Source organism: Bos taurus, chromosome 2, assembly GCF_002263795.3.
Source record: "Bos taurus isolate L1 Dominette 01449 registration number 42190680 breed Hereford chromosome 2, ARS-UCD2.0, whole genome shotgun sequence".
NCBI lineage: Eukaryota > Metazoa > Chordata > Mammalia > Artiodactyla > Bovidae > Bos > Bos taurus.
Genome location: NC_037329.1, coordinates 113,723,023 through 113,739,327, shown reverse-complemented (window position 1 = coordinate 113,739,327; position 16,305 = coordinate 113,723,023). Strand labels below are relative to the sequence as shown.

The window sequence follows — 16,305 nt, the reverse complement described above, 5'->3', positions numbered from 1 at the left end:
ACACCCTGACATTCATATACCCTTCCTTTTTCTTTAAAATGGGGTACTATTCACATACAACCTTCCAAAATCATTGTTTTTCTAATTTAAAATTATGTTTTAATTAAATAAGTAAGAGTCAATTGGATCAGCTGCTTTGCCTGCAATGCCTAATATTTTAGGAATCACTTGACCTCAATCTACTTAAACAATGAAAAAGGCATGTGTATGGGAGGTGGAGGGCATGGGGTTATTTTGCTTGTTTGATGGTGTGGGGTTGTTGTTGTTTAAGAAAGTGAGTGGAAAGGCAAAAGTTATATCTGATTTCCAACTGTGTGTCATCAGACCCAAAGGACATATGTATATCTATAATTGTAAATATGTAACATAACATCCAAAAGTCTTAAAAGGAAGTCTTATTAAAGGGGTGGGAAAATAAATAAATAAATAAATAAATATATATATATATATATATATATATATATATATGAATTGATTGATATTGGATTGATTACCTGGTTCGACTCCTGGCTCGGGAAGATCCACTGGAGAAGGGTAGGCTACCCACTCCAATATTCTTGGGCTTCCCTTATGGCTCAGCTGGTAAAGAATCCACTTGCAATGCTGGAGACCTGGGTGCGATCCTTGGGTTGGGAAGATCGCCTGGAGAAGGGAAAGGCTACCCACTCCAGTATTCTGGCCTGAATTCCATGGACTGTACAGTCCATAGGGTCACAAAGGGTTGGACATGACTGAGTGACTTTCGCTTTCATAGGCTTCCCCGGTGGTGGTAGTGGTAAAGAACCCGCTTGCGAATGCAGGAGACACGAGAGACGTGGGTTCAATGCCTGTGTCAGGAAGATTCCCTGGAGGAGGGCATGGCAACCCAGTCCAGTATTCTTGCCTAGAGAATCCTATGGACAGAGGAGCCTGGTGGGCTAAGGTCTGTAAGGTCACAAAGAGTTGAACACGACTGAAGCAACTTAGCACTCATGCAACAGTACCGGAAGAATGAGCTTGCATCTTTCTTTTTCTTTGATCTTTCGTTGACCCTACTGTGTTTCAGTGTTTCTTCTCTGGTTTTCTGTGTACCTTGTATGTGCTTCATTGCTTGGCACTTATATTTGTTTATGTGACCACTTGACTTGCTGTGTGCATTTTTTGTGTATGCTTCTTGGTGCCTCAGTATTTTTAATTTATTGCTTCTCTTTGCTGTTTCATGCTTCTATTTTTTTCTTTAAAGTTTCTCTTTCCACTTTTCCACTTTTAACTTTTCTATTGCATTTTGTCCCTCAAGTATACCATAAATTTAATTATATCCTTCATTATGCCTCATACATTTTCATAGGAACATACATTCATGCACTTATATTAAATATAGGCTGAACTTTATTTTTAAAGGATTTATTTGAGGGGATAAAAGAGTTTTCTTTTTTTCTTACTTGATTCTGGCTAATAGTTTCTATGATTCAGGGCTTTTGATTTATTAAAACAAAATAGCCTATTCATGACCTAAGTGTTCTAGATTCCAAAGGATATATAGAAAAAGAATGTGTAAAAGGAAGATAAAAATGATAAGTAGAAAATTCACCACAAAGCATATTTGTATTGGGTTGACCAAAAGTTTATTCAAATTTTTTGGCCAATGCAATACTTCACCTACTTCTCATATAGACAAAGAAATGTGGAATAATAAAATACAAGTTAATCACTTCTAACATGTTTGCTATCTTTTTTATCAGTATACAGGTGACATATAGTGGCTCAGATGGTAAAGAATCCATCTGCAATGTGGGAGACCTGAGTTAAATCCCTGGGTTGGGAAGATCTCCTGGAGAAGGGCATGAAAATCCACTCCAGTATTCTTGCCTGGAGAATGCCCATAGACAGAGGAGCCTGGCAGTCTGCAGTCCCTGGGGTCACAAAGAGTTGGACACAACAGAGCGACTAAGCATATAGCACTACACAAATTTTAAAAATACTAATAAGAACCAGTTTACATAAACTTATCATTACTATGCTCATGCATAGTTAAATAACAAAATAATGCCAGATCAACTAGGAAAAGCATACTTCTGAGTTTAAAAAAAATGCTTCCTAAAAAAACATGCTTCAATTAATGTGAAGGCTGTATTTAGAAAACTGTGAAGCAAAATGAAATTGATTCATAGTCTAACACTACTGTATTATTTTAACTCTTTCCTATTTCCCAATCCCCATCAATTATTATAAGCCTCTAAGATATGAAATTATTAAATTAGGTGTATCTTTTAGAGATTATTAAAAATAAGAGTTGAAGGGATACATTTTATCTGACATAGCTTTTTAAAGCCAAAAGATTATATTTGCTTTGAATTGAATATCAGAATATTAGCAAAATGAACATTTCTAGTGAAGGCAATGGCACCCCACTCCAGTACTCTTGCCTGGAAAATCCCATGGATGGAGGAGCCTGGTGGGCTGCAGTCCATGGGGTCGCAAAGAGTCGGACACGACTAAGCGACTTCACTTTCACTTTTCACTTTCATGCACTGGAGAAGGCAATGGCAACCCACTCCAGTGTTCTTGCCTGGAGAATCCCAGGGACGGGGGAGCCTGGTGGGCTGCCGTCTCTGGGGTCGCACAGAGTCAGACACGACTAAAGCAACTTAGCAGCAGCAGCAGCAGCAGTGAAACTTAGTGGGGTATGGAGCACAGAGATACAAGTCTTACTTTTATTTCTGAAATGCAAAAAAAAAAAAAAAGAATGTGACTCAGGGGTCATGAATGGTATACCACTTCATATCATTTATCCTGTCCCCGTGTTATGGGCAAGTGTTTACAAATCCTATCTGTCAAGAGGGAAGCGGATAGTTGTATCACTGAGGGCAGCAGTAACTGTAGGTAAACTCTCAGCTATCAACACTTTTGGATCTCTATTTTGAATTACAGGATGATTCTGAGAGCCCCTGTGATTGTGTTCAAATCAGACAGTGTTTTTCTATTTTCTTCCTGAGTCAAAAAAAGAAAAAAATGGCATTGGATTACTCATTAGAAATTCTGTGTGCATTTTTCCTCCCTTCCATATGATAAAGTAAAACATTGGAATTGATATAACTCAGGGCATGACCTTTCTCTGAAGAGCTGATGCACAGTTAATAACATATGGAAAGGAATTTAATCCTCAGATCTCTAAAGAGCTATAAAGAGCCTAGATCACTTTTCCATGTACAAGCTTGGTTTTAGACGCACACAAAGCTCGTTTTGGAGTTGAATAGGAAAGTCTGTGACATATAGCACATAGTCTGATTCTAACAGATGGATTTTTCTTGAAATAACTTCATTAGTTAATCACTTTTTTTACATATACTTTTTCTAGCTAATTGGTATAACTGCCAGCTGGAGCTGTTAAGAAACGTCCAAAGAAATTGGTAGGTAGGGGGAACACCGGCTAATTTCACCAATTCTAGGATTAAACTTCTACTAATTTCATACTAACCAGTATGTACTTTGAGAGTAAAATCTTCTCCATAATTTTTTCCACCTTTTTCCAAAAAGCTTACTAGATCTATGTTTAAACCAACTCAATTATCCGGAGTTGAAGACATGACAAAAAGACAAGACGCCAGAAGATGAGCCTCACAGGTCAGCAGGTGTCCAGAATGTTACTGGGAAGAGCAGAGAAATAGCTCCAGAAAGAATGAAGAGGCTGGGCCAAAGCGGAAACAACGCTCAATTGTGAATGTGTCTGGTAGTAAGAAGTTAATGTTTCCATAAGTCTTTCTGATTAAAGAGGAAAAAGATAAGTTGCTTATAACCACTAATGAATATTAATTATCTATGGAATTTCATCACCATCTTCATCAGACATGCTAAAGAGTTCTTTTCCTTGAAAGAATTTCTAAGTGTAACTGCATGAATGCCTGTGTGCTCAGTCACTCAGTCCTGACCCCAGGAACTGTAGCCTGCCAGACTCCTCTATCCAAGGAATCTTCCAGGTGAGAACAGTGGAGCGGGTTGCCATTTCCTACTCCAGGGGATCTTCCCGATCCAGAGATCGAAACTATGTCTCTTGCGTCTTGTCTCCTGCGTTGGCTGGTGGATTCTTTAGGAATCCTATGGCATCATTTGAGATGTAAATGATTACGTTTCAGCTTAGGTGCCATAAGACATTTTTAAATAAAGGAAAACAGTGTAATTTGATGAAATGAACATTGAGAAAACTGGGATCTGTTTTGACTTTACAAAATCTTTACGTAGTGATTTGGATCTCACAAAAGGGTTAGTCATTCAGATAGAGACAATCCCTAGTCTTTGAAATTCAGTGGTAAATATCATGTTCCCCACCCATTTATCATTAACAATCTTTCTGTAATTTATGTGTTGATAGATCTAGGAAAAGTACCATAGGAATAAGATGCTAATTACCAAGGGCTTTAAAAGGGAAACAGCAAGCCTAGTCTAGTTTAGCAGGAAGGTAAGGATGTAGCAACATGGAGTATGCGGAGAGAATAATTTGTTGTTTTTTAAAAAAGTAATAATTCTATTCAAATTGCTCTCTTTCCAGTAAAGGCTTTCTAATACAGATTTGCTCAAGCAGTTTTTAATATAAGGTAATTTTAACACTTACCAATTCCATGTTTGAATGTATAATTTCCTGCCAAATCAAGACGTACCTAAAAATTTTTATACTAATATGTTTTCTTTGTTAGACTTCCAGGGGTCACTTAAATTGAGATCTTACCCTTCATTTTAAATTTAAAACCGATTCCTCTTTTTAATATGTTACATTGTGCAGACCGTCACTTTCAGTTCTTTCAGAACACACTAGTTCCTTTTTTGTTTTGGCAGCTTAAAAAAAAATGACACAAATTTACTACTTCGAAATTCTAGAAGACAGAAGTTTGAAACGTGTTTCACATGACTGAATTTAAGCCTGTAGGCTGGGCTCCCATTCTTTCTGAAGGTCTAGGAGAGAATGGGTTCCCTGGACTCTTCGATGTTCTAGAAGTTTCCTGACTTCTTGGCTCACAACCCCCTCCCCCATCCTCAAAACCCGCATGTTCATCTCTCTGACTCAGACGGCCTGCCTTTGTCTTTCACTTATAAGGACCTGTAAGAAGGCAATATTTCCTTTGGTATGCTGAAAATAAAATCACGCATCTGGAGCTTTCAACTAAAAGGACCAAAGCTCACTTTGTTGCTGTGTCACTAAGTCCTGTCCTCTGCGACCCCCTGGACTGTAGCCCATCAGGCTTTCCCAGGCATGAATACTGGAGTGGGTTGCCATTTCCTTCTCCAGGGGATCTTCCCGACCGAGGGATCGAACCCGAGTCTCCTGCATTTGCAGTCGGATTCTTTACCACTGAACCACTTGGGAAGCCCCGCCAAGCCCACATACCACGTGCCTTATCTGTACATCAAGGGCTTCCTTGCACTCAAGTCACAAAGGACAGCGTCTGTGCACTTACTCTCTGCAGGTTCTTTAGAGCGGCGGCCGCTGGACGACTTCCTCAGCAGGCTGCGCCCCGAGGTAAAGAGGCTGGTTAACTCTTCCAAAGGACTCGTGGGGGTTCTGGACCGGGAGCCGCTCGGAGCCGAGCCGTAGGTATTGACCGCGGCGTTGACCATCTTGCTCCCGTCTGACACCGGTCTGGGGGTGGAGTGAGGCACTGATGGCGAGCTCCTGGAGAGGCTGCCCGAATGCACGGCGTCGTAGGGCGGGGGCCTTTTGAGGCTGAGCGGGGTCAGGGACCTGCCCATGCTGACAGGCGATGGGGAAGCGGAGTGACTTTTGGGGTAGCCGTGCGGCGACTGCGTTCGGTACAGAGTGGAGGGCGGGGGAGGGGACGAGGAGAGCACGGAGGCGGTGGGAACCGGCCCCAGGGCTCCAGCCTGGTCTTTCTCCAGTTTTGCGTGGCTGGAGGCATGCGATGGCAAGGAGGATGGAGAGGCCCCGGCCTGCTGTTTCATATAAGACACGTTTTCCAACACAGGAAGCTTGGTGACCTCCAGCGGGGTGAGCGGAGACTCATCTGAGTTGGGGGAGCACTGCACCGGGGCTGGGGGGAACACCAGCAGCGGGGGTCTATGAGACAGCAGGTTGGGAAAGGGCGGGGGGATGTCACAGAGCAAACCCTTTGGAGTACATGGCACTGAGGACTTGGCCAAGTCCAGGTCAGGCACCGTGGGAGTAGCACACTGCGAAGAACAGCTGTGATGGTCGAGGTCACATTTTGAGTCTTGGCCTAGATCGTCAAAAATGGGGTATTTCATTTCTTCGTAGACGGCCTCACTCTGGTCCTCATCGTCCTTCCGGAAGTCTCTGAGAATGTTCCCCACCATCTCAATGTACACAGGCTCCTCTTCCTCGGGGTCCCCTGCGGGGCTGCTGACTTGGCAGAGGGAGGAGTCCCGCGGGAGTGAGGTCCTCCTGGGTCCGTGCTTTTTGATATATGTTTCATCAAAAGATGTGCTGAGCTGAGTGTTCGGGTTCCGTTTTGGTTTGGGAGGAGGAATCTTCTTTGAATATTCATCACTGTGGGGTCTTGGCTTGGTTGACACTAAAAGAAGAAGAAGAAAAAAGTAAAACAGATGAGTACGATAGTAAAACTTTCAGATATGACTTGCAGGTGGCTTTCCTACTCTAATGAGAAGGAAATGGCAACCCACTCCAGTATTCTTGCCTGGAGAATCCCATGGATGGAGGAGCCTGGCGGGCTACAGTCCATGTGGTCACAAAGAGTCAGACACCACTGAGCCACTAACACTTTACTACTCTAAACTTATGAGGGAAGGGATAACCTGAATCATTTCTAGATGGAGGCATAGACTAAAACTCCAACAGAAATCAAACATTTCAATATTTAGAAAAACATGATGTGAAAACCGTAGTAATATTTATCTTCAAATTAATATTAATAATCCAACACTGATAAATGCATTTAGGCCAGAACTCTTCACCACTGTCTTAGAATTTCTAAATAGAAACTTTTAGATGACACAAATTGGATAAAAACAATCACATATTTGATAAAAATCAACCTCCACCAATTAAGCAACAAAGAAACTTAAGGGGAAAAAAAAAAAAACAAACAGTTTCTGTTAGAACAAATGGTTATAATAACACCATGGGGACTGTGCCCTTTTAATGATATGGCTATTACACATGATCACATCTTGTTTTCATTTGGGATAAAAATGTTCCAGCCTGCTAGATTTAATCTCTGTCTTGGTTCAGACAAATAACTTTTATACAGATGGGGCTGATACATCAGGGGAAATTGATGTGAACATCTTATGAGGCTAGACAAGTTAATCTCCAAATCTCCAGGTAGTGTTGATTATGGTATATTCTGTTTTTGTTCAGAAGGTCTCTCATGATATCCCAAATGCTGTCTTGGAATGAATTTATTGCCCTGACACATCAGAAGCCCCTAGAGAGTTTTACAAGAGAATAATCCAGAGAATGATGTGCAAGCTTCAAGAATAACTTCTGGAAACTCACAATAGATGTGCATACAAGTATATTCCACAGCCTGCTGGAAGTCCTCCTTGGAATGGAGCATAAACTTCTGACTCCATCCAGGAGGGCCAAACAGGCAACGTGTCTGTGACTGCAAACAATTGTTTAGCATGCAGGGAAGGTCCTGGAGTCTTGTTATTATCTCATTATTGCATTGTGCTGATACATAATTATAATGATTATCATTTTTATCCAATGTGGCAGAATGTAGTTCACTGTGGTAAGTGATAGCATACAATGTAAGTTGACAGTGTAGTTTATAGGTATAAACCTATGAGAAAAGAGCAGACTTCTCTACAATTTGCAGCTTGAAGGGAGAGGAGGTCTCAAGGCACAAAGCAGGAAATACCCCAAATTTCCTTAGTTTTGGTTTTCAATTAGTATAACCTGTGATACAGAAAGTCGTCTAAAACTTACTATAGGAGAACCAAGTGCTTAAAGTTTATTTAGGTGGCTTCCCTAAACATCAGTCATACCTTCTGAGAAAGAGAACCCATCACATACTCTAGCACTGGCTATATTGCTCACTTCTTTTCTAGGTCATTCCTGCTTTCAAATCTTCTGCTCCATTGTTCCCATGATGATTTTTTTCACTCACTACAATCAAACAGCTTGTTGAAGGGAAGTTTCTTAATATTACGTAGACTTTTCCTTTAACTTGCAGTAGGAAAAAACTAGATGCCGTTTCCAGGGGGGGTGATACAGCAGTAGAGCCTTTTCATGTCAAATAAGAAAAATCTAGGGACATAATGGGATGACAACGACCCAGAAGATTCTTTAGGCAGGACCCAAAGTCACTAATAGTTCCTCTCTGTATCTCCTACTGGTAATACATTTTTATTGGTTTTGAAATCTACCATGCATGCTCACTTTATATGGTTTAAATAAATCATCAAATTATATACAAAAATCTGGGCCCGAATAAAGTAAAACCATAAATTAATGAATAAGATTGACTTTGAATTGGAAGGGACTTTGAAAGAGCCAAGACTTAAAAGTCCACCCAGACTATTCTTCTGTAGCTTGTTTCTTGCCATCTTCCACCTCAGCTTGTCATCCTAGACTGCATAACTCACCCTCTAGGAATACTTGCCACTGAGTATTGAGTTATAGGAATTTAATGGTGTGGGAAGTAGAAGTCATTCTGTAAATTGAGGGTTAATCTAAAGTTAGGAATGAATGTGTGTCCATGAGATGGATAACTTCATGATTTAAGAATTATCATACTTAGAATAAGACTTTCATTATTCTGATTCCTAAATTATAACTCACTGCTGGTTTTTTTTTTCTTTTTTGACCTTCCTCTAAATTATAATACCAACATAGACTTGAGTAGTTGTGTGGAGAGAATTAACAGGACAAGCAGAACACAAGCATCTACTGAGCCCAAACCTAGGTAGAAACACTGCATTGAGGGAAGACTGCAGCCCAGGATTCCCAAGAACATAGAGGTCAGGGTAGAGCTGAAAGTGACATGATATTCAGGGAAGTAGAAGCATCAGCCTCTTCCCTGGAACCAGCATCCCTCTTCCCACATAGATTAGAATGTGGCCTTTGGAACAGGCAAGACCAACGCTTGGGTTGCACTCAAAATATAAGCAAATGACACTAGTTTTGTTTGCCAAAATAAACAGAAAAAAAATTAAATAAAATAAAGACCCACCATATCTATGAAATAATGGAAGAAAGAAAAAGATTCTATTCTATAACACAACATAGTTAGAATTAAGATAACTGTTCATTATGAGGGCTTCCCAGGTGGCTCAGTGATAAATGATCCACATACCAGTGCAGGAAATGTGGGTTTGATTCCTGGGTCAAAAGATGACCTGGAGAAGACAATGGCAACTCACTCCAGTATTCTTGCCTGGGAAATCCCATGGACAGAGGAGCCTGGAGGACTGCACTTCATGGGGTCGCAAAAGAGTCAGACATGACTTAGCGACTAAAAAAGTTCATTACGAAGGAATTTAGATAATTTATTTGTACTGTGAGGACAATTTTAATACCAAACCAAGTACAGATATTATCTGACAAGGGGAATTACATATGTGACTCTTGTGATGAATCTAAGGTAATCAAAATTGACAGTTGCTATGGACTGAACTGTGTCCCTGGCAAATTATTTTCTTGAAGTCCTAACGTCCAACGTGATGTTATTGGAGGGAGATCCTTTGAGTGATAATTAGGTCATGAAGTCATGAGGGCTGGGTACTACTGATGGAAGAGATAGTGACCTTATAAGAAGCATCACCAGAAAGCATTTTCATTGTCTCATTCTCTTCACCATGTGAGGACATAGTGAAAAGATTGCCATCTGCTAGGCAGGAAAAGTATTCTCAGCAGAAATTATGTTAATACCTTGATCTTGGACTTCTGCCCTCAAGAACTATGAGAAAATAAATATCTGCTGTTTAAGCCACCTAGTCTGTGGAATTTTGTTATGTCAGCTTGAGATGACTTAGAACACAGAATACTGATTAAAACTAGATCTGATAGACAGAGTGCCTGATGAACTATGGATGGAGGTTCATGACATTGTACAGAAGACAGAAAACAAGACCATCCCAAGAAAAAGAAATGCAAAAAAGCAAAATGGCTGTCTGGGGAGGCCTTACAAATAGCTGTGAAGAGAAGGGAAGTGAAAATCAAAGGATAAAAGGAAAGATACACATTTGAATGCAGAGTTCCAAAGAATAGCAAGGAGAGATAAGAAAGCCTTCCTCAGCAATCACTGCAAAGAAATACAGGAAAACAACAAAATGGGAAAGACTAGAGACCTCTTCAAGAAAATTAGAGATACCAAGGGAACATTTCATGTAAAGAGGGGCTCAAAAAGGACAGAAATGGTATAGACCTAACAGAAGCAGAAGATATTAAGAGAGGTGGCAAGAATACACAAAAGAACTGTACAAAAAAGATCTTCATGACCCAGATAGTCACAATGGTATGATCATTCTCCTAGAGCCAGACATCCTGGAATGTGAAGTCAAGTGGGCCTTAGGAAGCATCACTATGAACAAAGCTAGTGGAAGTAATGGAATTCAGGTTGAGCTATTTCAAATCCTAAAAGATGATGCTGTGAAAGTGTTGCACTCAATGCACAAGCAAATTTGGAAAACTCTGCAGTGGCCACAGGACTGGAAAAGGTCAGTTTTCATTCCAATCCCAAATAAAGACAATGCCAAAGAATGCTCAAACTACTGCACAGTTGCACTCATCTCACACACTAGTAAAGTGATGCTTAAAATTCTCCAAGCCAGGCTTCAGCAATACGTGAACCATGAACTTCCTGATGTTCAAGCTGATTTTAGAAAAGGCAGAGGAACCAGGATCAAATTGCCAACATCTGCTGGATCATGGAAAAAGCAAGAGAGTTCCAGAAAAACATCTATTTCTGCTTTATTGACTATGCCAAAGCCGTTGACTGTGTGGATCACAATAAACTGTGGAAAATTCTGAAAGAGATGGGAATACCAGACCACCTGACCTGCCTCTGGAGAAAGCTGTATGCAGGTCAGGAAGCAACAGTTAGAACTGGACATGGAACAACAGACAGGTTCCAAATAGGAAAAGGAGTATGTCAAGGCTGTATATTGTCACCTTGCTTATTTAATTTCTATGCAGAGTACATCATGAGAAACGCTGGGCTGGAAGAAGCACAAGCTGGAATCAAGATTGCCGGGAGAAATATCAATAACCTCAGATATGCAGATGACATCACCCTTATGGCAGAAAGTGAAGAGGAACTAAAAAACCTCTTGTTGAAAGTGAAAGAGGAGAGTGAAAAAGTTGGCTTAAAGCTCAACATTCAGAAAACTAAGGTCATGGCATCTGGTCCCATCACTTCATGGGAAATAGATGGGGAAACAGTGGAAACAGTGTCAGACTTAATTTTTCTAGGCTCCAAAATCACTGCAGATGGTGATTGAAGCCATGAAATTAAAAGACTCTTACTGCTTGGAAGGAATGTTATGACCAACCTAGACAGCATATTCAAAAGCAGAGGCATTACTTTGTCAACAAAGGTCCATCTAGTCAAGGCTATGGTTTTTCCAGTGGTCATGTATGGATGTGAGAGTTGGACTATAAAGAAAGCTGAGCGCCGAATAATTGATGCTTTTGAACTGTGGTGTTGGAGAAGACTCTTGAGAGTCCCTTGGACTGCAAGGAGATCCAACCAGTCTATCCTAAAGGAGATCAGTCCTGGGTGTTCATTGGAAGGACTGATGTTGAAGCTGAAACTCCAATACTTTGGCCACCTGATGCAAAGACCTGACTCATTTGAAAAGACCCTGATGCTAGGAAAGATTGAGGGCAGGAGGAGAAGGAGACGACCGAGGATGAGATGGTTGGATGGCATCACCGATTCAATGGACATGGATTTGGGTGGACTCCCCATTTTGGTGACGGACAGGGAGGCCTGACGTGCTGCAGTTCATGGGGTCGCAAAGAGTCGTAGATGACTGAGCAACTGAATTGATTGATTGAATGAAACACCCTATAATGTTAACACTCAAGCACCCACTCTTTCATCTTCTGGCGTTGTAATACTTTAACAAGCTTTGTTACTTTAAGAATTAATATAGCTCTTTCCCAGTCTTTTGGGCTTCCCTCATAGCTCAGTTGGTATTACTTACCAATCTGCCTGCAATCCAGGAGACCTGGGCTCAATACCTGGGTCAGGAAGATCCCCTGGAGAAGGATATGGCTACCCTCTCCAGTATTCTTGCCTGGAGAGTTCTTCTGGATGCAATTTGCACCTTCCTTTCCCCGATACTCCTCAACCACTGAAGTCACGTTAGAGAGCATATTAATGCTGAATACAGAGATGTTGATCTAAGGTACCCACCCAGGAGCATCCTTACCCACCCACTGCTTGTTATTCTGGTTCTTCTCTATCTGATAATCCAACCTCTGATTTATGCCAAGGCACATGTCATGCTATTTAATGAAACCCACTTTCTACATATTCTTTGATTTCTGTTGTTGCTTCCTGTGGCATATAGACTCTCTGCTCCTCCACTGGGTTGGGTGTGTCCTCCTGCCCATCATCGAAAGCAGTTCTCCAGCCATCCTTGTCCAGAGAATCCTTCATTATTTGGACAAGCTTCTTCCCTCCCCCTTTCCATGTATAGTGAAAAGAGCCTAAGGCAAGCAGATTCATATAATTCAAACCCACTTTATTTCCTGCTCCTCTTCCTTTGTTTGATTCAAATCAAGATGAGAGTATCGAGGATTATTTAGTGAGTAAAGCAATAAGTAAATTACAGCCAATCAGGATGAACAAACAGATTCATTGCTTCAATATCAGGAGAATTTTATTCCAGGCAATGTCTGGTTCCCATTACACATCCCCCTTGCAACCTCATGGTTCTCTCTGAAAAGTCAGAAGAGGGAATGATTTCATCTCTAATGAACTGATTTTTCTCTGCATTTGCAACTTATCATCTGGTTTCACCTTATTCCAAGTAGTGAGTAAATAATTCATTGAGCAATGAAATTTTGTTTCAGCTGTCATATATGCTTTGTTTGTTTGCTTACCAAAAGAAGGAAAAGACTGAAATTTTTAGCAACATTGTCCCATGATTCATTCTAGTTTAACATCACTCTAGAGAACTAAAAATTACCTAAAAATTCATGTTTTAAAAATTATTTCTTTAGAAGGTGTTTAAAAATAGTTTTGTTCTATATACATAGATGATGAAATTCTACTAATAAATGATAATAAAATTTGCATTGCAGATTTCAACATTTAACCTAATTCCACCATAATAAAAAGGTGACTTTTACTGCACTTGAATGAACTGTAAATTATTTCTAATAAGACCAAAGATAGAAGCAGTGATCCCTGTTCAGCTCCAGAACACAACTTTATGCTTAAAATAGTATAATGACAGTAGCATTGAATAAGCAGAAAGTGACATTTTTGAAGTGAAATATCTGTGCACAAAGATTATGTATGGCTTTCAGTCATGCCCAAATGATCTGTCTTTCACAGTTAATTTTGGAAATTCACCATGTCCCTTGTCAAACTATCCTGAAATATTTTTTCCTTATTAAAGAAGAGTAATGAATAACCACACTTTAGTGTCTATGCATGTTCTTGATGCAAGAAGTGAGAAAAGAGACAACACAGGTGAGTATCTCCTCTGATGAAAAGTCCCTTTGATCACAGATTCCCAGAATTTGAAAGAGTCTTAGAGATTATCCAACCCAAACTTCATATACTACTGATGAAGAAATATAAATTCCTTATCAACTACTTAAAAAAATATCAAAGTGAATTCAATCTTTTATACCTTTTAAAACGAAGGAAAGGAAAAAGAGAAAAAACTCTAAAATTCCTTGTTTTGTATATGGCAAAAAGTATCACTTAGAAAGGTTGTCCTCATGCATGCTATAATGGCACTATTGGGTGGTTTCGTTAAAGAGGTATACTTAAATAGCTCTGGTTACAGAATTATATTTAAATAGGTCATTCAAACTGGGAAACGAGTGTCCAGTGAACAGAAGTTATGGCCAAATGACAAGATACTGAACTGGCTGATTCTAGAAGGTGAGAGACACATTTCCCACTTTCTGTAGAATTCTGCTCACAATAACTCTCTTTTCACAACTCAGAATTTCAGGAGTTTTAAGAATATTTTTATGTTCACAGTCACAACCCCCATAATAGAATCCACAAAATTGTTCTTTTTGTATTTTGTTTCATTTTTTTTAAATGAAGGTGTTTATAAAGGGATGGGAGTTACAAATACTCTTGGTTTGTTTACAGTAGGACCACAAAAGTGTGAAAATATACAAAAAGGATCAGATTTAGAATTGTAGTGTTTGTGCTATTTGTACCATCCTAGATCTGCCAACAATGAAAACACAAGACTCAGATCAAAGTTTGGATTGAAACAGTGTAAGACATGGAATTGGCTCACCACTATGGTCTTAAAGTTGAGTGGGACTGAGAGTCTTGGCTTAAATTAGATACAGGGCATTTCTTGTGAACAAGGAAAGATGACTCGGAGGGAAGATTTAAGAGCTCTTAATTTTTCAGAGAGAAAAATTACAGAACCCAAACTGGGGAGCGGAACTGGGCTCTAATCAATAAATTCTTCTGGAGACATCACTTTGCTGAAAAAGGTCCATCTAGTCAAAGCTATGGTTTTTCCAGTAGTCATGTATGGATGTGAGAGTTGGACCATAAAGAAGGCTGAGTGGCAAAGAATTGATGCTTTCAAATTGTGGAGTTGGAGAAGACTCTTGAGAATCCCCTGGACTGCAAGGATATCAAACCAGTCAATTCTAAAGGAAATCAACCCTGAATATTCATTGGAAGGACTGATACTGAAGCTGAAGCTCGAATACTTTCGCCACCTGATGTGAAGAGCCCACTCGTTGGAAATGATCCTGATGCTCGGAGAGATTGAAGGCAAAAGGAGAAGAAGGACAGCAAAGGATGAGAGCATCACTGATTCTATGGACATGAATTTGAGCAAACTCTGAGAGATAGTGGAGGAGAGAGGAGCCTGGCATGCTGCAGTCCACGGAGTCAAAGAGTAAGATATAACTTAGTGACTGAATAACACCAAGAATAGGAAGAACTGTACATATGTACACAACTGGATTCCCAAATTGCTATAACTTCTATGTTATAGCACTAGTCACTTAATTGCAGTGACTTCTATGTGCCTCCAATCCCTACTGTTCTGAACAAGACTGTACACTGTGGTTTTCCTGCTCCTGAACTGCCAGCCTGTGTCAAGTTTTGTAGGGCAGATAAACTGGACTTTTAATTCGAAGACCTCTGCATATGACAAATTGCACCCAAGGAACCATAAGGCCATGACCTAGATGATGAAATCCTGGATTGCAAGCTTATGGTATAATTCAGTGAAACTTTTGGTCAATATTTGATTATTAAAAACAATGGGACTAGAAGGCAAGTTGTGATAGATAGGCTTCTAAGAAAGCCACACTCAATTCCTCCCCTCCTTGTATGCTTTCCACTTCTCAGTAAGTAATCTACGTCCTTCTCAAATCGAGGCAGGCCTTAACTTACCTTGACCAATATAATGTGGCAGAAGTGATAATGTGTCTTGAATATAAGAGAACTGACAGCTTTCACTGCCTGTATCTCAAAAGCCACTGTAAATTGCCATGTAAAATCTCTTAGACCAACATGCTGTGAAGAAACTCAACGCAAATATGTGAAGAGACCACCTGGAGGAGAAAGACCACCCAGGAGTGTGAGTGAAGCCTTGTTGGGATCCTTCAACTCATCCTGACTGCCAGTTGACTATGGCTAAATGAGAGACCCCAAACAATGAAACACAGAATAGAAGAACTACCCATAGGAGCCAGCTCAACTCATAGAATAAGTAATAAATCGTTAGTGTTTTCAGCCACAGCATTTTGGGTTGGTTTATTGCACACCATAGATAACTGAAAAAAAAAAATCCTAAAATTAATTCCCTGTTTGTGTAGCTATCTCACAGTAAATACTATTGTTATTTTCGTAGAAGTAGGGTACAGTGTGCACCCTGAGGAAACAGAAAGGATCCTTGGAGAATAGGGAAATTAAAGAAGTAAGATTGCTTGCTGAGTCTTACAAAGTCACCATGGGATGATTCAGAGAAGAGATATAAAAAGAGATTATATACTTTCTGGTCAAAAAGACTGGACTGAAATCAGAGTGTAGGTATCAACATATGTAAAGGCAAAACAACTAGCGGGGCTCTTTTGAGCCACAGGGATTATCAAACCAGGAAAAGTCGCAGAGCAAAAGATGGTGGCCTCTGCACCAATGGCTGGGGAACCTGGTACTC

General features: G+C 40.1%; 1 protein-coding gene across 2 annotated transcripts in view; it reads right to left on the bottom strand.

The window, feature by feature from the left end:
* Window positions 1-16,305, bottom strand: part of NYAP2 (neuronal tyrosine-phosphorylated phosphoinositide-3-kinase adaptor 2) — a 321,871-nt gene that overhangs the window by 117,473 nt on the left and 188,093 nt on the right. For both annotated transcript variants that reach the window (XM_059879087.1, XM_024981706.2), the window contains one exon: window positions 5,430-6,521. In XM_059879087.1, coding sequence (XP_059735070.1) covers window positions 5,430-6,521 — 1,092 coding nt within the window. The remainder of the gene's footprint in view (window positions 1-5,429; window positions 6,522-16,305) is intronic.